Source organism: Euprymna scolopes, chromosome 3 (assembly GCF_053919585.1).
Source record: "Euprymna scolopes isolate OS-2025 chromosome 3, ASM5391958v1, whole genome shotgun sequence".
In the NCBI taxonomy this organism is placed as follows: domain Eukaryota; kingdom Metazoa; phylum Mollusca; class Cephalopoda; order Sepiida; family Sepiolidae; genus Euprymna; species Euprymna scolopes.
Window position 1 is genome coordinate 83,686,449 of NC_136484.1, and position 22,249 is coordinate 83,708,697.

The 22,249-nt window shown below is 32.3% G+C and overlaps 1 protein-coding gene across 3 annotated transcripts in view; it reads left to right on the forward strand.

Moving 5' to 3' along the window:
* Positions 1 to 22,249, forward strand: part of LOC145256582 (dolichyl pyrophosphate Man9GlcNAc2 alpha-1,3-glucosyltransferase-like) — a 107,572-nt gene that overhangs the window by 46,738 nt on the left and 38,585 nt on the right. For 2 of the 3 annotated variants that reach the window (XM_080115587.1, XM_080115585.1), the window contains exons 5-9: positions 1,119 to 1,201; positions 2,741 to 2,805; positions 3,749 to 3,928; positions 7,516 to 7,651; positions 17,957 to 18,042. In XM_080115587.1, coding sequence (XP_079971713.1) covers positions 1,119 to 1,201; positions 2,741 to 2,805; positions 3,749 to 3,928; positions 7,516 to 7,651; positions 17,957 to 18,042 — 550 coding nt within the window. The remainder of the gene's footprint in view (positions 1 to 1,118; positions 1,202 to 2,740; positions 2,806 to 3,748; positions 3,929 to 7,515; positions 7,652 to 17,956; positions 18,043 to 22,249) is intronic. The other variant, XM_080115586.1, reaches the window with a different exon arrangement.

The window sequence follows — 22,249 nt, forward strand, 5'->3', positions numbered from 1 at the left end:
GTTTGGAGGTGTGTTTTGAGCCAAAAAAAAAAAAGTGGTAGTAGGAAGGCAGGCTTGAACCTGTACCGCAAAGGAGGAAAAGAACGGGGAAAAAAAGTGATGTCTTTGCTGTTATGACCACTGCCAAACCAGAAGTGACGTAGGTTTAAATTAAGGCTAGACAATTGAAAAGAGGGTATGACTTTCGAAAATATCGGCGAAAAAGCGACCCCTCCCTGTAGAAAAGTGCCCAGTTGAGGGTGAAGAAATTAATGTTTTTAGACAATTTTTCGGTATTTGTCGTCTGAAAGGTCGAGCTTCAAAGCGATACTGATCTTGTGAAAATCCGTCGCCTCTGTCGAAAGTTTTAGGCAGATATGCAAACATACATACATTTATATATTGGTATGCTTCATTTGTTTGTACTTCAAATAATTTAAATAAGAAATCTATCAACTTTTTTCACAAAGCTTTTGAATTAAATAAATACTAAGAATTACAAGATCAAAGTTTTAAATGTAGTTTTGTGTGTGTGTGTGTGTGTGTGTGTGTGTGGAAAGATGAAATCTAGAAACAAGAAAGCACACGCGTCCAAACATATAGGATGGCAGACTGATAAGTAGAAGATAGAAGTTCTCCTGCTTATTACATTTACAGAGAAAATTTCAGTTACTAATTAGTTTTCTACCTCCCAGCTTTTTATTTTTTTAAATAAATTTTATTATTTTTAGGAGAAGGGGGCATATATTACATTTTTCTTATATAATCTTATGAAATATTTTATTATTTAAGAAAATTATTATTCTTTTGAACATCTTTCCCAAATATATTTTAGAAGAATTTTTGATAAATAGTTTTGTTTTAAAACTAGAGGATAAAACTAAATAGAAAAAAAGCAAAGCAGTAAAAGAAGAATGATATTGAAGAACTCTTTTTATGTAAATATAGATGTTGCTATTGCACATTTCCATTGATTGTTTATTCTTTTGAGAATGTCCAAAAATTTTGTTTAATATTTTTGATGCTTTCATAGTCATTTGTGATTATTGTATTTTTATCTTCACTAGATGATACAATTATTCATTTAGATCAATCCAATTATTATTTCAAATATTTTCAAACCGATTCTACCATTTCAGTTGTTTTAGCAGACCTTTTCATTTTTATACCTGCCCTGTGTCTATATATCTACACCAGTAGTAAATGTGAAAATAGCAAAAAGGTAAGTAATGAAAAAATTATTACTTAGATTATTTTTCAATATTTAATCAAAACACCAAATTAAATGAACTAAAATAACTTTAAAAATGATTATAATTCTATAATTTTAGATATTATTGTTGTACGTATTATTTAATTATTACTTTGTTATTATTCAATTAATTGGAATGCTTATTGAGATGAGTATTATTTATTCATTTATTTATTGTGGACCATTGTGAGATGACAACAACTATGGAAGGCAGTAATTGCTGAGGATGCAGTTAAGAGATTCGGAGTTCCTATCCTGTCGCAGTAACCATTTAACGAAGGCCAGAGGAATAGTTGGCCAAAACAACAACTAGAGGATGAGGATAATAGTCCGTAATAAATAAATGAATTATTGCTGTAGTTTCACATTTTTCTTAGAATTCATTTATTATTATTATCCATAGCTCTTTCTGCTTCTTGTAAAGTCAGTTCTCGCTATTGTTCCAAACACTTTCTCACATCTGAGGCAATTCTCTATCTTTACAAATCTACTATCAGGCCATGTATAGAGTAATGTTGTCATATTTGGGTTGATGAATTTGTTTCATTTGAGGATTCTTGATAAAGTCCAGAAGCATAACTGTAATTTGATTGGGCCAACCCCACCCTTTCTTAACAACTACACCCTCTTTCCTACAGACACGATATCGTTAGTCCCATTCTTTTCTATAAATATTATAATGGCATGTGTCAGAATTGTCTGATCTATTCTCTGCTTCCTTTGTTCCACTTCGTTTAACTTGGTCTAGTAGTCTCCATTAATTTGCTGTTTTGATACCTCATTGTCATTCAGCTTCCTGTTGCAGTATCTTCTTTCCAAGAACTGCAAGCTTGTGGAACTCTCTTCCTGCTCACTGTTTTCATCCCACCTATAACCGTGGTTTTTTCAAGACTATGATTAAGAGGCGTTATCTTTCGTTCTTGTTAGTTCCTTACAGCAAGTGGTTTTATGCCTTGTCTTAAGCAAAAGAAAAAAAGTAATATTAAATAATAATTATTGAAGCTTAATTATAATATCTTGAATCTTATTACAAGAATTAATCTTTCTTTATATTAATAAAATTTTGTGCCCACTTGTATATGTATTACATACATGTATCTCTATTTAAAAGATTTAAAATTTTTATCAAATCCTTTGTATTTAAAAGATTTAAAGTTGTTTATATCCAATAAATTTATAGAAATATATATTACATAAAAAATTAGTCATTTTATAACAATTTAGTTTATTTAATAACTAAATGATACTGTAAAAATTAAATTTAACTTCCAATTTTTCTTGGTAGATAAAGCCAGCCTAATTGAAAAAAGAATTGGGGGAACAAAAATCAAAGTAAAAATACTGTAATAAAATACAGATATGATTGAAAGCCAAATCACAATGCAGTATTACGGAAAATAATAATTATCTAACTTAATAATATCTAACAAATACTAAAATGATTTTCAGCATTTTACTTTTATTTTTAATGTGCTTTTATTTTCATGATGTTTTTTTTTTTGTTTTCAGTTACTAACATGTCTGAGTATTTTGTTATATCCAGGACTAATGCTCATCGACCATGGACATTTCCAGTATCCTTCTTATATCACAAAAATATAAATGTATGAAGTTAGTGTCTTTTTCAGCCTATGCTTATCAAAATATTAAGCCTATTTATTTATAGATTTTTTATTTTTGTTATTGTTTCTTACTGCAATTCTTCAGAGTTTATCAGTTCGAACTAAAATAACAAAAATGAGGATACTAGTCAGAGTGAATCAAATTTTCATTTTGCTTCAATTTGGAATGCAGTTACCTTCTATAAGTTTAACATGTTTTTAATTTGCTAAGGATTGTACATGGTCCACATGAGTGTATGGTGTTAATTTCCATATTAAATCATCCAGATCATGTCAACCATACCTCACAGATTTTCTTCAAACTTTCCCTAGTTGTTAGTATCATAAAACTAGACAATCTTGAAAAATTGAGCTTGAAACACCAAACAATTTCCAAAATTTTGCAGTTTTAAGATTTCAGATATTTTGTGAAAGGTTTGGAAATTGTAACATTAGAAAATTTTTGTGCATATCATGAATTCTACAATGAAATATTTAAAATTGGTACAGGCAAGGTTTTTCTTATAACACTCAAGATAAGAACAGTAATTTGAATAATCCAAATACAAATTGATCATAAACCTTCAGTCAGAAATCTTGTATCAGTAAAAATGTCAATAAGACGAGTCTGATATATTAAAAATGATGAAATGACCTGTAGAATCATGATGGTAATTCTTTTTATTAAATTACATATTTTTGTCAAAGAAACAGTAAATCTAATTGTTTTATACAATATGTTCTTTTGAAATAATACTGAGCAGCATTTTTAGGATTCTCCTAAAGTTATGCTATTTCCTTAATATATGGAATTGATTATATATTTTTATCACCTTTTTACAAGCTTAGTAAAGTATTGATTTAATAGTTTACTAATTTCATTTATAAACTCATTTGCTTCCTTATCATCTTCAATGTATAACTGTGTAAGCCTTGGACTGGCACTCTGGGCCATCTTGGCTCTATTCTCTGGTCATGATCTTCTTGGATCAATTGCATTTACACTCTCTTTATGCTACAAGCAGATGGAACTCTATCATGCCTGGCCTTTCTTTTGCTATCTCCTTGGAAAATGTTACTACAGCAAGAAAAATAGGTTTGTATCATAGAAATCATAATTTGTGTTGTATTTTTGATTTCTTCTTCCTCATGATCACTTCTCTATCGTCTAGGGGTTGTGGAATTGAATTCTCTTATGATGAGGATTTTTATAGCATGGAATTTGTTAAAGTATTAAGATATGAAGACTCCTTCATGCTGAGCAAAACTAAACTGTTGATTCAAGTCAATAGAATAAATACTAAGATGACTTGTAAATTGACATCTTGTCCTTTTATTTGGATTTTCATAGCACAAGTCAATACAAGTTTGTTTTTGTTATTTATAAAACTTACAGTTTTGGTGCCACATATCCAAAGTAATTTAAGATATACTGGACATCTTTGAGGCTGAAAATGTGGAATTTTGCAACTTTTTTTCTGATGCTGTTCAAAATTAAGTCACACAGATAAGTATAACTGGTTGATTTTTTCTGTTGCATTACATTTGGTTTTGGACACCTGTTTAACTTATATTAAAAATTTGAATTCAATTGCCAGTGCAATACTGGTTATTTTAGGTGCAAAAAAATTACATTTGGTAACCTGAATCTATAATTAAACAAGATAGACAAGGTTCCTTGCGTGCGAACTCTTCTTTGGCTTTGGAATCTACTGTTGGTCAGAATTGAGCTGAAAATGTTTATTATGCCAATAAGTATTAAATAGAGTGGTTTAAGGTCTTACATACGGTGGATTCTGTCTCTCATTAGCTGGAATTTGTTGCTATCGCATTGCGTAAGCCTTCTCTCTGATTTTAGGGAATATCAGTTTTTTTTGTTTTGTTTTTTTACAGACTTTAAAATTAACTTGCCTTTTAAACGTTTTTAATTGATTTTTATAATGATAATTATTTTAAAATCTACCTAATTATTAAATATTGAACCTAATGAATTAATCTGAGCTATTATATAAATTTAATTTATATTGTCATAATTTCATATATATATACAAGCCATAAAATTAAAGGGACTGATCATTGAAATTTTACAGGTTTCTTTGTTATTATATTGATTATTTTTCTCTGGCTAAGCAAATCATCCATTTATTTCATACAAATTTGCAATAAATGAACCAAGTTTTCAAGTAGCATGGTTCATTCTAAAAGAGAAATAGGAATTAGAAATTCTAATATTTTAAATGTAATGTAAATTCTGAACAATGAGATTGTAAATAGGTTAATTTTGCAATGGATGAGAATTGATTCAACTGAAGCCAATTTTGTTCACCTACAAGAAAATGATGCAAAGATATAAAAAAAAAAAAGATATATCAATGAAATCATGATTGGATAAAAATTATTGCTGGATCCACATCCAAAATGAATAAATTATAAACTTTTACCAACAATGATTGAGATTGTCGAACTGACTTCCTCATCTTGGTTGTTATTGTCACAACGTTTCGGCCGTTTTGCCCTCCGACCTTCGTCAGGTGTTTTATATCGAACTGGGGAACCGTTTGTTAGGAGTCTCGAACCCAACCCTTTATTATTATTACGGGGGTACCGTGTTCGGACTCCAGCTAGGCTTTGGGACATAGTTGCTGTTACAAATCCTTACCAAAAACAAGGAACACATCGCTCCGATGAGATATAGACAGCTGGTCCAGCATTACAGTAAGCTACCACATATGTACGGTCTCCCCAAGATACACAAAGACAGTATTCCACTCAGACCCATAGTGAGCTGCCGAGGCTCAGCATGCCACCCACTGAGCAGGTACCTTGTGGATATAATAAACCCATTAGCAGGCAAGTCAGCAACACATGTAAGGAATTCTGCCCACTTCACGGAACTGATCAAGGGAGCACCCATCAGTAGAAACCAAATGATAAGCCTAGATGTGGTTAGCCTGTTCACTAAAGTCCCAACTAGTGAGGCACTAGCAGTAATTCAAGACAAACTAGCTGCGGACCTCTCCATAGAAGAGCGCACATGTGTACCATTGCCAAACTTAATGGAAATGCTGACATTCTGCATAGAAACAACCTACTTCAGAATGGGTACTGACCTATATCGACAAGAGAAGGGACTAGCTATGGGCTCGCCCTTATCACCAGTGATGGCGAACATATGCATGGAATACTTCAAAGACATGGGCTTAGGTTCAGCTCCCTTAAAACCCACCATGTGGCTAAGATACGTTGATGACACCTTCATACTCTGACCCCATCAGGAAGACATCCAGGCTCTCCTAGACCATGTGAACTCAATAAGACCATCGATACAGTTCACAGCGGAGAAAGAAAAAGATAACCAACTGGCCTTCCTTGATATACTCATATCACGCACAGAGCATGGATTTAAGACATCCGTATATCGCAAGCCTACCTTCACCGGACAATACCTAAACTTTAGCTCCCATCACCCATACAGTATCAAACATGGAATCACACGCTGCTTACAACATCGAGCAAAGACAATCAGTAGCAACACCATTACATACCACCAAGAAATGGTCAGGTTGAAAAATACCCTCCGTCGTAACAACTACCCCGATAGCATACTATCCACCAGACGTGTTAATAGTATAAGAGAGGAGAATGAAACCCAAAAACCTCCAACGGTCTGCCTACCATACATACGAGGCATCTCCAAAAAGATTCAGAGAATATGTGCCCCCTACAACATCAGGACAGTATTCAAGAGCGAGTCAACACTCAGACGACACCTGGTACGAGTGAAGCCCCGCATGGAGGAGAACATGACCAAAAACTGCATATACTCCATCCCATGCAGTTGCAGAAAGGTTTACAAGGGTGAAACATTCTGCCCCCTTAAAGTAAGGGTGGAAGAACACCGAAAAGCGGTAACTAAAGGGGAGACGGAAAAATCGGGTATAGCCAACCATGTCTTGATGGAGAGGGGGGACCATCGCCCCCTATGGGATGAAGTAAAAAATAATAAACAGAGAGACCCACTGGAAAGTGACAAAACTCAAAGAAACAGCTCACATGCTCGGACATAACAACCTACTGAGCAAACCAAGCATAGAGCTGAATGCAATTTGGACACCTCTGATAGAGAGAGAAAACCTTGAATAACAACATAGGTTTAACATTAACAAAAACCAACTAAGAATTGTCCTAGTGACATATGACATAGACGTTGTATCAAAGTTTACAGCAGTTACCCAAAGGTGCTGAGTTCAATCCTGAACGAAGGCAGCGAAAAAGTAACATTCAAAACAGAGAATCAGCAACTATGTCCCAAAGCCTAGCTGGAGTCCGAACACGGTACCCCCGTAATAATAATAAAGGGTTGGGTTCGAGACTCCTAACAAACGGTTTCCCAGTTCAATACAAAACACCTGACGAAGGCCGGAGGGCAAAACGGCCGAAACGTTGTGACAATAACAACCAAGATGAGGAAGTCAGTTCGACAATCTCAATCAATGAAAACACCTCATCTCAAAAATACAGACAATTACTTTTACCAACAATATCAGAAAATATAATTCTAACAAACCTATTTGACTCCCATTATTTGCTCTTCAATTTATTATTAGAGAATTATGAAATAGATTGCAAATTACTTTTCATTTCAAAGTAACTCATTTTTTGAATGCAACATTTCTATTGCAGGTTATTTAAATTGATAAGCATTGCTGTAAGTGTCATTGCCACTTTTGCAGTTTGCTTCTTTCCATTTCTGCAAAGAAAAGAGGATATTTTTCAAATATTTCGTAGATTATTCCCTTTTGCCAGAGGATTATATGAGGTAAGTTTAATGAAAATGACATTTCATACAAGTAGTAATGAACTAATTTACAACATAGTAATATTATGTGCCTACATAATTTCAGTTTATTACAATAAGTAGCATTGTTCAGGTGATCCTGAATACAGATTGATATATTGTAGGTGTTAATTCTATGACTAGATGCAAGTGTTTTTTGTTTTGTTTTTTTTGTTTGTTTTATAGTCTGTAAGTCGCAGTTAATGCTAACACTGGTAGATATCAGATAACAATTGAATTGTTTTTTTTTTATTAAATATTTTTTTACTTTTGATCATCAAAATTCTGCTATTTAGCAATAGTGAAATAAGTATAAGCGTTAATTTATATGAATTTGAAATATTTTACCTTTAGTGTAAAAAAAAATTAATATTGTTCATTGCAAAAATATTCATGAAATTTATCATTAAAAAATATTTATTCAAGAAATTTAGATAATATTTATGAATTTTTGTTTTCTTCATAACATGTATTTAAAAAAAGTGTACTTTGTAATAATAAATAGCGGTTCAATTGTAGAATAAAAGCTGTCGGATTTTGCTTGCTATTGGCCCAAATGTGTCCGCATATTTTTTAACATTTTTTATTTTAATTTTTGTGTATGAAAGCATGTTGAAAGTTTGCTTTTGTATGTAATTAAATTTTCAAACATTCCAAATATTAAAAAAAAATAATAATTTAAAAAGTCAATTAGAGTTTTATGCCATGTTTTCTTTTTTTAAGTATGTTTATTAAGTGTCCTTCATAAATAAAAAACGAAAAAACAATGTAAATTTTTTAACTGCTGCAATAATAATAATAAACAATGTAATTTATTAACAATGCTATTTATTATCACAAAATTAATGTCAAAATTTATAACCAGTAAACTTTATATAATAATTTTACAAGTTCTTTTTAAAATATACTGTAAAAATTATATTTTTAAAATATACTGTAAAATTATAAGAGGGCTTAGTTGTACTATAGGGTGGGTTGGATTTTCTTATTCAGTTAGCTTAGCAAAGACAAAATATTGCCTAACCTTGAATGTTGTATTTTTTGTCATAAAATTAAATTATAGTTTACTTTTTAAAGTATTTAATAGAAACTTTAATTCAATGTTTTAATCAGTAGGGTAGCCATTGCTTTTTTTTGTACTTTCTTTGTATAAAAATAATTTTGATAAATTTTATTAGACTAAAAAACCTTTTGACAAAGATAAACTTGGAACATTCTTTTGAAATGGGAATTTTTCTTTAAAAAGTATGTTTTGACCATGTTCATTTGTTTTAATTGTTAAAATTCATAATTGTTAAAATTTGTGTCTTTGCGTCAAAGACAAAAATTTTAACACTTAAAAAAATTGAACATGATTAAAACATACTTTTTAAAGAAAAATTCCCATTTCATTGTGTTAAACAAATAAAATAAGAGGTGGTAATTATTAATAATAGTTTCAGAGTTTTTTGTAAATACCTCAAAAAATATTCTAAAATGTTTTTTTTCATAGACTTATTTTTACAGTGAGCGAATAAAATAGAAAATGCATTTATTTGGTGAAATTGACAGTTAAGAAAATCATAATTAATATTCAACGACTTATTATTACTTATGAAATAAGCTCTTTTTTTACTATTATGGATTTCTCTTTTATTTTAGTTGGTGCTATCAGATTAAGCTGTCTGAAGATCTTGGCCTCCTAACTCAAATGCACTGTACATTAAAACTTTTTGTTTTTTATCCCTTTACAAAACTTAATAATATTCTGCAAAGCAAAAAACAATCTCTCCTCTCCTTTCTTTTCTCCCATTTTCACTTCTCTACTGGCTTTCTGACTTAAAATGCACCAAACATTATATTATTGTTCTTTTCCTTTACAAAATTCAGTCATATTTTGTAAAGCCAAAAACAAAAATAACACAATCCACTACAAAACAACCAATTCAAACACTATGAAGATATGAAGAACTTGAAGCATAAAAAGTTTTTACAAAATTATTGCATTCGGCAAAAATAACCTGAAAAAGGTTGATATGCTGTGAAATAAAGTAACCAAACCAAACATTACACGAAAGAACTCAATGCACAAAAACTTTTAGCGCAATGAACGGATTCTACGTTAAATAACCTAAAATGGTTGATATTGTAACAATATTGGCAAGTCAAGAAAAACCTAGAGAAGGGGAAAAAAAGGTTTTAATGTTTCATATTAAAATTTGGACAGAAAAAAAGAAAATGAGCAGAAAAAGGGAAGGGAGACGATTGGAATTAATTACTCACACAGAAATTGATGAGATATGCTAGATTTATTCCAATAAGATTTTGAGTTATTCTCTGACCAACGAATTTAAAGTGTTTTTTTTGTTTTTTTTGTAAACTGAATTATAAATTGACCACAATCAGCAATTAACTTGATTCACAAAATAATGTCTACTCAAATAACGATACCTGTTTGTTTATTTTGCTGCCAAATTGTAAATTGACCATAATTGGGTGGGGTGCCATTAGCTGAATTTCAAAATGATGTCAAGTCCTCATTCAGACAAAGTGACCCTTAGTGCCTTATAAGGTTTAAGTGGCTGTTCTTTCATTATTAAGCCTGATTATAGACGGCTGGATTCTCAGAAATGGTGTAAAACAGGTATAGGGCAAGGCAATATCAGTTAATTGAAATAAGCTGTTGAAAAATAAAATGAAATATGGTTATGAGGGAGCCACCTTGAAGTAGGAGAGAACCTCATGTTCATGAAAAAGTGGATGTAGAAGAAGAAAGAAAGATGCAGCCCTGAGGGATCATTGGTAACTAGTAGTCTGATAATATATTCCTCAAAGCTGAGAATTGAATTCTCTTGGCTGAAGGACGGGATCACCTCACAGTAATCCCACATATCGGGAGCCCCAGACAGTTTGTTCTGAGTTCAATTCAGTTTGTTTATGTTAGCAAGAGAGATTGGGTCTGAGAGACTCCCCATTTTTTTTTTTTTTTTTTTACATGGGGGTCACCACTTATCAAGGCCTGAAGGCCACTCAGGGATAAGGGTTATTGCGTGTACAGTAATCAATGAGATAGTATTGTAGTAATCATTAGTATTGGGGGTTTTGATAGAGTGTCTTACTTAAGGGGGCGGGTTGTCAGGAGTTTGTTTATGTTGGACTTGAAGACGTCCAAGTTGTAGTCAGGTGGGAAACAGGCAAGCGGCAGAGAGTTCCACTGGCGTGCAGTTCTAAGAAAGAAGCTTTGCTCATGGAATCTACGTTTGGATTTAGGCACAGATAAAGAGTGGGGAATATTATTGACAGTAGTTTCAGCCAGACGGGTGTTTCTCGTGAAAGATTGGCGAGGGGGGACGAGGGATTGGAGCTCAGACGAGCACCTGCCATGGAAATAGCGATAAAACAAAGACAGGCTTGCAACGTCTCTTCTGTGGAAGAGAGGTTGCAGGGAAGAGAAAAGGGGATCCCCCACTAAACCGCAAAGTCTATTTTGTACTCTGTCAAGGCAGGATAGGCTGTTTTTAGCAGCTCCTGCCCAGATGTGGCAGCAGTACTCCATCCTTGGACGTACTTGGCTTTTATAAAGATAGAGAATTGCATCAGTAGTGAGATATCTTCTGGAGCAGTAGAAGGATCCCACCATTTTCCCAGCGTCTCTGGCAACAGATTTGATGTACGTGTTCCATTTTAGATCAAGAGTAAAGGTCAAACCCAGAAGCTTGTCAAAAAATGGAGCCTCTCCAAACAAGAGCCATCCATTTCAATTGATGCCAGATGGGGATCAGAGCGTTGATGATGTAAAGATAGAAGCTTGGTTTTGGATGCATTAAAAGTAACCAGCCACCTCTTCCCCCATTGTAACACGTGCACAAGATCAGAGGAGAGAGAATTTGAGAGAACTTTGTCATTTACAGCCTTTGATGTGTTGCCATAGATGGTCGTGTCATCAGCATAGATGTCAACGAATTATTTAAGTATGTGTTTTGGGAGATCATTGATGTAGATCAGGAAGAGAGTTGGACCCAGGATGGACCCCTGAAGGATTCCAGCATTAATACTGTGGGGCTCTGATTTCTGCCCATCAACCACTACTCTTATGAACCTATCAGAGAGAAATGATTTAATGATTGAGAAAACATTTCCAGTAATACCTTAGCTGGAAATCTTGTGAAGTCGGCCCTTATGCCATACCTTGTCGAAGGCCTTTGATATGTCAAGAGCAATTGCCCTGGAAAGAAAACCTTTGTCAAGAGATTCACTAATCCTGTGTGATATAACCGTTAGCACATCTGCTGTAGATCTTGCAGAGCGGAAACCATATTGCATGTCACTAAGAAGGTTGTTTCTGTTGAGGTGGTTGACTACTTCTTTATTTAATATGGATTCCAACAACTTACTCATGACACACAGGAGACTTATTGGTCTGTACTGAGAGGGAGATGACTTTTCACCTGAATTCTTAAATACAGGGCATACTGATGAGGTTTTCCAGGGTGTTGGAAAGCACTTCTCCTTAAGGCAACACTTAAACAGTTTTGTAAGTATGGGGGGCAAGTTCTGGTTGAAGCTTTTTCAGCATTATAACTGGAATGCCATCAGGGCCAGTTGCTTTACTAGAATCAAGGTTCTTGATTAGCTTGGCGACCTCACGCACAGATATTTGTATGTTGCATAGCATGTTGTCTGTTATAGGAGGAAATACAGGGAGTTGATGGTCATTGTCGCATAGGGTAAAATTAGCTGCAAAGTTCTTGGCAAATAGTTTGGCCTTGTCTGATGATGATGAGTTGGGATAGAACGCACACTTCTGTTCAAGATCCTGTTTGCTATTTGCCAGAACTGGTGGGAACCAAGCCGCTGCTCAGCTACTTTGGATTTAACAGACTGACATATAGCTCTCTTGCATGTTTTATTACTCTTTTACAGTGATTGCTGGCAGTCCTAAAAGCAGCTTTAGTCTCAGTACATCTATTACGTTGGTAGCTATGGAAAAAGTGATTTCTGTGCGCGATGGCAGCAACACATTCAGGGGAGAACCATGGCTGGTTGTTAGGTTTTTGTTGGAATTCTTTCGATGGTATGAATCGATCTATGCCTATAATTAACCATTCGGTCAGGTCTGATACTATAGAGGACACATCCTTTTTAAACATGGAATATGAATGTACGGAAGCTATCCCAGTCAGCCATAAAGTATCGATATACAGTACGGTGGAGAGGTACGTCTGAAGACTTATTACATTTCATTTTTATCTTAACTGCTATAACAGAGTGGTCAGAGGATCCCAGAGGAGATAGAACGGAACATGAACACAGCTCAGGGGAAGTTGTGAGGAAAAGGTCTAGAAGGGTTGCATACTGACCGGTAGTATCAGGCACACGGGTGGGTTTGTGAACAATCTGAGTGAGGTCATAGGCAGTGGCAAAATCATGACAGAACCTCCCCTCATCATCGGTCTTATTTGAGTGGGTCAGCCATTCCACATTATGGACATTGAAGTCACCGCAAATGTGAATGTAAGCCGAAGGATGAGCAGACAAGATCTGATCAATTTTTACAGATATGCTCTTAAAGATAATAATCCCACTGTTGTGGGGGCGATAGAGGGCAAATATAAATGCAGTGGTGTAAGCTAGTGCAACCCGGAAGCACATATAAGGTAAATTAGGGTCTTCTCTGGAGATATCCCTACCACATGGAAAGCCATCTTTGATGTAGGCACATATTCCATGCCCATGGCTATCTTGGGGGTCAGATTTAGATGTTAAGTTGGAGTAACCTTTAATTATGAATTCGTCTAGAAAAGTGGTTGGTCCTATGCCAGTTTCACTTAGAAAGAATATGTCCGGTTTCGTCTCCTGTAATTGTGTTTCAACCTCTGGAAGGTTGGAACGTAAATCCCTGATGTTGGAGAAGGAGACCTGGTAGTAAGGGTCTACATTGGTGGATCGGGTTCTAGGTTTATTCGTGTTTCTTTTTTGGAGATTTGTCATGATTGAGGTTTTGGGGTTTGTGGAGCAGATCGGTAGACTTGGTTGGAGCAGGACAGAGAGGGAAAATAAGAGAGAAAAATACACTGAAACTGCTCACATTGTTGAGAGTTTGACCAGCAAACTGAAGTTCAATAAGTGAACTTATAAAATCGCGCAGGCCACTCTGACTTCTACTCATTGCTGACAGATTTGGAGTTATTAACCAAACTTGAAAATCGCTCAGACTTTATTAAAAAATATTGTTCAGATACAAATATTATTATATATAATATTAAGTGGATGACCAGAGTGTATAATCTTTTTATGAATAATTATTGTTTATGTTCACTAAAATGATCAGTTGTTGCAGTGTTCTTTATTCTTTTGGCTTGAAATGACCATTGCTTCCCAGTAGTGACAAGTGCTGGACGATTTTCCCTCCTGATCTTTTACAACTTCAGAGATAGTGGTAATTTGCCGGACAGGACCCTTCAACATCCAAGATCTTTGCCAGAGTGACTGCTGAGCACCAAGAGACTAACTGGAACCCAGAACAGCCAAATTCGGTGGGGTCACTTATTGAACGCCATTAGTGGTGTAGGGTTACAATATACTGTGAAACAACACCAAACCAAACACTATGAATAAATATTTGAAAATATAATGAACATGAAACGCAAAAACTTGTCAGGCTTCAATATCAATAACCCCAAAAGCATGTCATCAAATAAAACAACCAAATCAAACATCATGCATAAATATTTTAAGATACAAAGAATTTGAAATATAAAAACTTTTTTCAAAAATTCCTTTGGCCAGTCGTCATCACCAGGATATACCAGTAAAAAGACCAAAAGATCTCATGTAGAGACTGATACAGAATAAAACAATGATGATAAAGTTTTTTCACATTTCATAATGTTAGAAGCCACTTCTGACATACCAACATCACACTTCCTGATCCAAAAAGAAACATATCCAGCAAAATAACCAAAAAAAATATTAAAAAAATGAAGAAACAAGACAAACAGAAGTATAAAATAAAAAAAAAAAACAAGTAACAAAACTATTTTTGCCTATCATTGCTGGAGCACCATCAGTTGTGATTCCAATAAGCAAGAAATCAAATTTCATTTCTCTCATTTTTAATAAAACTTCAAAAATATCTGCTAATGTTTCCCTTCATGCAAATTAACTGAATAAACTTTTCAAAAACATGAAAAGTAGAAGTCACTCCTCGCACAAAGACAGCAAGTTGTGCAGTCACTTGAGTCTGTGATCTCATCAACTGCAATGAAATAATATTGCAATTTATTGCAGGTGTACATCCTTTGATTTTTAACATCTGCTGACATTTCTTCAATGTGCTGCGTGACTGTCCTCCAAAAAAGGCTGATAGTTTCAAATAAAGACATTTTAATGGACAAATAATATCCAACATTGCCAGTAAACATTTTTTCTTAATTACCATATGTAACTGATTCCATTTTTTTAGTGATATGCTTTGAAACTTCATTAGTATTTGCAATATTTTTGCCTTTTCTTTGTATAAGAAAAGAACTTTCGTTTTTATATTGAAACTTCAACAGCTGAACTTAATCTTTCCTTGATTGTGCAGTAAATTTCTTGAAACTTTCACAATAGATTTTCTTGTAATGTTGTCTAATACTTGCTACCTTATTCATAGCAAGGCTTTCTTGATATATGTTAAATCTGTTTTTCATTGCATACAGTGAAGAAGTAATCTAATCTATCTTTGAAAATTCTACATTCAGCATCTACTTTCCTTTGCTTTTAATTCATCATCAATATTTTTTCCTACAAATAAAATTTAAAATAAAAAATAAAACTATTACTGTTTTAAATCCTTATTTTTTTACACTTCATCTACATCACTGTAGTAAATAATTATATATAATAATATATAATAAATAATTATATATAATAATATATAATAAATAATTATATATAATAATATATAATAAATAATTATATATAATAATATATAATAAATAATTATACAGAAACAAAGCATGGAATGATAAACATGAGTTTTTAGAATAAATCAAATAGACAAGATTTTTAATTTAATGTAATAATTTTCTACAATATCTGCATTTATAAGAAATAATAAATGTAGATACTTATAAAAAATTATAAATAAGTAAAATGAAAACATTAATGAATAAGTGAAATTAATTTTTTCAAAATAAATAAATTTTAAATTTCGTCAGTGTTGCCAGATAATAAATATAGATATTCATTCAAAAATAATAATATATGCAAGCAAAATTCAAATAAAATAGAACTCTGATAAAATTTATAATTTGTTTACATGTTTGATCAGATGCACAATTAAACCTTTCAAGGTAAAATAAGTAATCCTTACCAAGAGCATCGGTGAGCTGCATGACTAATGTAAAAAGCTAAACTGAAAATAAAACGAAAAAGTTTTTTTGTTTTTTTAATAATTATACGTAACATTTTAGTGTTTTATTTATTTTTATAAAAATAAAGTGCTGGGGATTTATTTTTTTATAATATTTTATTCAAAAAGAAAATTGCATCGTCAGTACTCCTGGTACCTGCAAGAATTCATTTGAAGAGAGAGAAAGGAGGAGAGTGAGAGAGAGTTGGAGCAAATAAATTTGTCAAGATTTTATGCTGTATAGCATTCAGTTTTTCTCAATTTTGAATAAATTCACAATAATGTGACACAAAATTACATGTCTTAAATTAAAGCATTTTGTAATTATTTCAACAAAATTATTTCATTTTTTATTTCCAGTTCTACTTTTTACAAGGACTCTAGTCATGCGACCTGCCGACTGTCTCGCTTCATTTCTTTTTGAATAAGTAAATATTAAAAGCACTGATTACATTCACTTTAATTCAGTATTTAAAACATTTCTAATTTTATTTGGTTTATTTGCAAAGTAATTAAACTTTAACAAGCATGCTTTATGACCCATGTCGAACCAAGCAGCATGCAAACAAAATAGTGGATAATTTTTTTGAGAAGAGGAGAGGTATTATAAGATAAATTATGGCCCATTGAAAGATTCCAGCAACTTATATAGGATAGGTGGCAATGGGAACAATAGGGGTGGAGTTGCATCACTCCTTGGATGAATGAAATAAAAAGCTGATTGAGACAACATTGTCCCTCTGAAACTGTCCCAGCCTAATATCTGTCGCTGGTCAGTACGTCAAATCGTCTCAGTTTTTGTTTTATGCTTATATTTTTTATATTTTTTACATGGAAATGGATGTGATTTGAGTTTGACTATGTTTGGTTGCGTGGATCAATGAAATATAACAGCAGGCTTTTAGTTGAATATGAAAGCCTTGTCTCTCCTGTTAAAAATAGACTCATTGAGAAACAGGTTCACAGGCCAGTCACAATGTCTTTGCAAGCTGGACTGGCTGAAGAGACATAGGTTACGACCCTTTCCATACAGAAATGAAATTTGGAAGATTCTATGTAACTTCATTGCCATATATTCTCGTAACTTATATATATATATATATATATATATATATATATATATATATATATACTAGAAAAATTATCAATTGGAGTGGGGGTATACGTTATTATCCTGGTACCATGATGAACAGTCATATATTACACTGACTCTTAAAGAGTAATGAATGTGAGGATTGCATCATGACAAATGAACATATACTACATAGGAGGAGCTAAAGCTTGTAAGAAAAATATATTAACAAAGCACATACTGTATGATTGCTTCCTTGCTGATTGCAACTTGGTTGTATTCAAATTCAATGTCAATAGATTTTTGTCATGAACCACAAATAATCAAATACAATTCATATCATTGTTCATTGTTAGTACAATGTTCTTCATCTTTTGTATAGCAATAATTTCTGTCTCATTAACCATTAAGTTGCTGTTGGGATTGACTCCAAAAATAAAATAAGAAATACCCTATTAGAATGTAAATGTGATAAAATTCAATTTTCACTCAGTTGATTCCATAGTTCCCATTACAGTTTGTATAAAATATTCTTTTTTTTCCTTGGATTTTGTTTCTTTTCATCTATCATTCCACTTATGCACTTGAAATTTAGTCCTGTGACACTTAAGTTTATTCTTCTGATTTTGTATAGATTTTCTAATAGAAAACACTTTTGTAAAAGAAAATATGAATTTGAATTTAAAACAGGATTAATTTGCTTGAGAATTTCATTACATTTAATATGGAAATATATCAAGTTTTTCTATTGAATTCATTTTTTTTATTTCAATGCTAATTATAGCTACAAAATTGTCCAAAAATTACAAAATAAATTCAATCGTATGTTTTCTTATAGGATAAAGTTGCCAATATTTGGTGTTCCCTGAGTGTTATAATCAAATTAAAAGAAATATTCTCTTTACAATCAGTTCTTCTTTTATGGTGAGTACATGTTTTGAATGTTTTTATCAATGTTTTCATTTAGTGGATATTAACTTGGAAAATAATAGATATTCAAATATTATCACTCTATAATTTGGTCTTATAAGTTATTTTAAAAATTTATTTAAAAAAACAAATACAATTTATAGATTAACTGTAAAAATAAATTAAGATTTTTTGTAGACTCTTCATCAAATTTGGTATCTATATTGTGAAATAAAAAATTTCATAGCATTTGTGTTCTTCATTCTGCCGACTATACAAATATATGTAAATAAAAACAAACTCTATTTAACATGTTTACTTTTTCTACATTTAATCCGCTGTTGAATATCTTTCTTAAAATATAAGCTATCTTTTTTTTTAATTTTAAGCTATTTTAGGATATTTTTTATGCATTTCTGTGGTGTTTTTGCACATTGTGTTATGTAATAGTGTTTTTTAGTGTTGTAAGGATGAAGGGTTTATCAACCCTTCATCCTTACAACACTAAAAAACACTATTACATTACATCCAACCTCACTAGGTTAACCAACTTATCCAATTTCTTGCTTTATAGTGATGAGGATAGTGAGCAATGCTAATATTTAGTCTTCAACAATAGCAACCTCTGCTATAATTTATCTTGTCAACATGTCAATGGAAACCTTTTTAAAAAAAAAAAATTTTTTCACGCATTATTTCTGAACTGTAAATTTTAGCATGTTCACTGACTTTTCTATTATTTAAAAAATTCTACCCTTATTCTGGTTGTAGCTCTTAATATACAGTTATTTTCTTGAACATTTTATGTTTTCTTATAAGAATAAAAGGGTTTTATCGTATCTTAAATTTTTACATTCTCATTTTCTTGTCTTTAATTAGTTAAGTATCATGTCATAATTGTCATTTGGGAATTTTAGTATAAACTTTTATCTGTTCCTGGGCTCTTAACAACACACACACACACACACACACACATATCAAGCAAGCTTCCTTCAATTTTGACAGACTATGGATGTAAGGGTGCCTGCGCATGTAATTTTTGTAGTAAAAGTTGCACCCTCTCCAACCACACCTCTCCTGAGTCGCTGTTGTTAAATACCCATGGTAAGTGGAGGTCCAGGACGACTGGAATCTGCCAAAATAAGCGGAGAGTACATACAGTGCCTAGAATTCCCAAATGGTCACCCATCTGATACTAGCCAGGCTCAATGTTGCTTTACTTTGGTGATCTGACGAGAACCAGTGTGTCAACATGATTATGCCGCTAAGTACAAAAACATAGCTACACCAACGCAGCAAATCAGGATTGTGTAAAACAGAGAATAGTGTGCTTGTGCTTGTTGCTTTGCTCTGACTTGAAAGAAAACACAAAGTTGGTTATGACCACCTTTGAGGGATGGTTATGGCCAGTGAATGGCAGTTGTTAAGGCAGCCAGTGTCCACCAATCACTGCAGGTCAATACTCACAAGTAACTACCTCAAAATAGCAGTAATCGACTTGAAACAGCAGTGCTTGCCACGGTCAATGGTGACTGACTATGAACAAACACAAGTAACTGCTTAAAAACGCTAATGACCACCAGTACTCACCATTGAAGACAGGCAATGTCATTTCAAAGCAGTCAATGGAAGTTGGCCGACCATGAACTCTGGAAACTGACAATAACAGTTGAAAGACGATTTCTGTTCGGAACAGTCCAATGGAAGCCAACACTGATCATGCCCGCTAGTGATTGCAAGTTGCAAAGGCAGTGCCCACCAGTACCAGCTTTGTGTCATACTTCCACCGTGCAATGCTGACAGTAAACAATAAATTCAAAATTCCCTATGTTAAGTTAATTCAATTTTACACAATGGAAGCACCATCTTTTTGGATATCAGTAGTAAGGTCAACTAATTTGCAGATTGGTTTTGAAAAGGATATTTAATTAATTATTGTTAATGTTTTTTAATTCAATGATTGTTTTGAATTTAACATCAATTATTTTATTTCCAAATATTTATCATTTGTATATAGATGTTCTTTTCTTTCAAGAAACTGGCTTGATTTTCAACAAGTTACAATCTATTGCTAATTTGCAATAAAAAGATATTGATTTCTTCTTTCGTTACAGTTACATTTAGAAGATAATGTGTTTCAGATTGCCAAAATGTCAGTGTTACTATGAATAAATGAAAAAGATTTTCTTTCATGCTTACAACAAAATTATGAATTAAATGTTTGTTTAATGTTGCAAATAGAAAACTTTGAAAAGTTGTAGCAAACTTACAGTTAGTATATCATAAACTGAAAATGTTTTAACTTAGATTATTTGCAATAATAAAGTATACATACTAGTGTTGGGATGGTTAATCAGAATTCAGAATCAGAAAAATCGGACCTTTTTGGGTTTCGAAATCAGAAAAATTATAGTCTAATTTCCGATTCTTAAAAATGTTAAAATAAAAAAAATGAAACGAGCATAAATTGTTTTTTGTTTTTTTTTTATTAAAAGTTGTTCCTTTGCAACATAAGATTGAGAATGGCAAGAGAATGAGTTATAAATCTCATTTACAGATTTAACATTGATTCGCAAAGTTTAATTTATTTTATTTAGTGCTCATTTATAACTTGCTTATTGCCTTTGTAATCGTTTCGCATAGATAAAATGTCTATGGGAGGGAGTTTATATGATTATTAACAAGTTTTAAATGCTCTTGGGGAGGGGTAAATTTTGTTGGCGCCATTGGAGTGGTTGTCATTGGCTTCTTCTGAAATAATTAAAGTTTATGGCTTTTTTTTGGACACAAGGAAATCCTCAGACTCTCCAAACCTAATTTAATTTGTTTTATTAGTTTTTATTGTAAGCAAAGTAAATATTCTAGAGTTCACCTGCCTATTCAATATCACAAATTTAAAAAAGCTTTTCGCACCTATTTGATAAAGCCATATGGTGTCTATTAGAGACTTGAACAAAGATTTAATATGCTTGACATTTTTTTTCTAGCACTGGTTTTGTCTGAAATATTTCATGTTTCCTTATATTTTGTTTGGTTTTGGCACAAGTTTATCAAACCTTTGGAAGAGCAAACATTGAGAAGTTTTTTAACTTAAAAAAAATACTTTCACTTACATTTAAAATACCCAAAACATAGAGATTCTACTTTTTTAGGCAATTATGCGTGAGTACACTGAAACATGATTTTAGAATTTAGAATGGGGGTTCAGCTGTGCATATAAATATAATGTAAACTGATCGCATTTCGGTACATTATAACTTCTTAAGCAGTTAAGTAATTTTTACCACTAATTCTAAGGCCGATCAGCAAAATCATAATATCACATGTAATTGCCATATTTTTTGTATTGCCACCCGTACTTAGGGTTAGTAGTAGGAAAGGAGCATGATTTTTATGACTTTTAACAATACTGTATATTAATACGATAGCATGTGTGTTATTTATTTTGCATGTCACGATTACATCGGAGTGACTGTTGTTTAATCATGGATTGCCATTTCTTATAATAAATAATTTTATCAAGAATTCTTCAGAAGTTTTGGTTTTGGTTTCAGCTGATGGCACTCAAGTCATTTATTTTCTTATAAATAATTTTACCAAGAATTCTTCATGAGTTTTGGTTTCGGTTTAAATTATAGCTGATGGCACTTAAATCATCTATTTTTTTGGTGCCCAGAAAACTGATACCCAGAAAACTTGTTCCTTTTTGCTAGGTAGAAAAACTGGTTCCTTATTGAATAAATATTGATTGAAAACACATTTTACAAGGAGATATTGTTTTTAAAGGCGACCACACACCCTAATATTTAAAAAAATTATTTTTAACTCTTGTTTTAAAAAAAATAAACTTGATCACAGAGTCAAGACATGAAAAACGAAACCATATATTTATTTTTAAAAAATACTGTTTTAACACTTTTTATGTTATTTATTTTTAAAAAATACTGTTTTAACACTTTTTATGTTATTATGAAACAAAAATAAAAGAAAGAAAACACTTACATATTATCAAAGAAAGCAATTATTTTATTTAGAAGAATTAATTTAGTTCAAACAATTCTCGTGTTATTACAAAACAACAAAAAAGAAAACACGGTACTTATGTATTTTTGATACCGCGCTGAAATAAGTTATTTTGAAAGCCATTCTTAATATGGGGAGGGTATCATTTAAAAGTCATTTCGGGGGTACTTCAGCATTATGCAGACGGCGGCTATTGTTA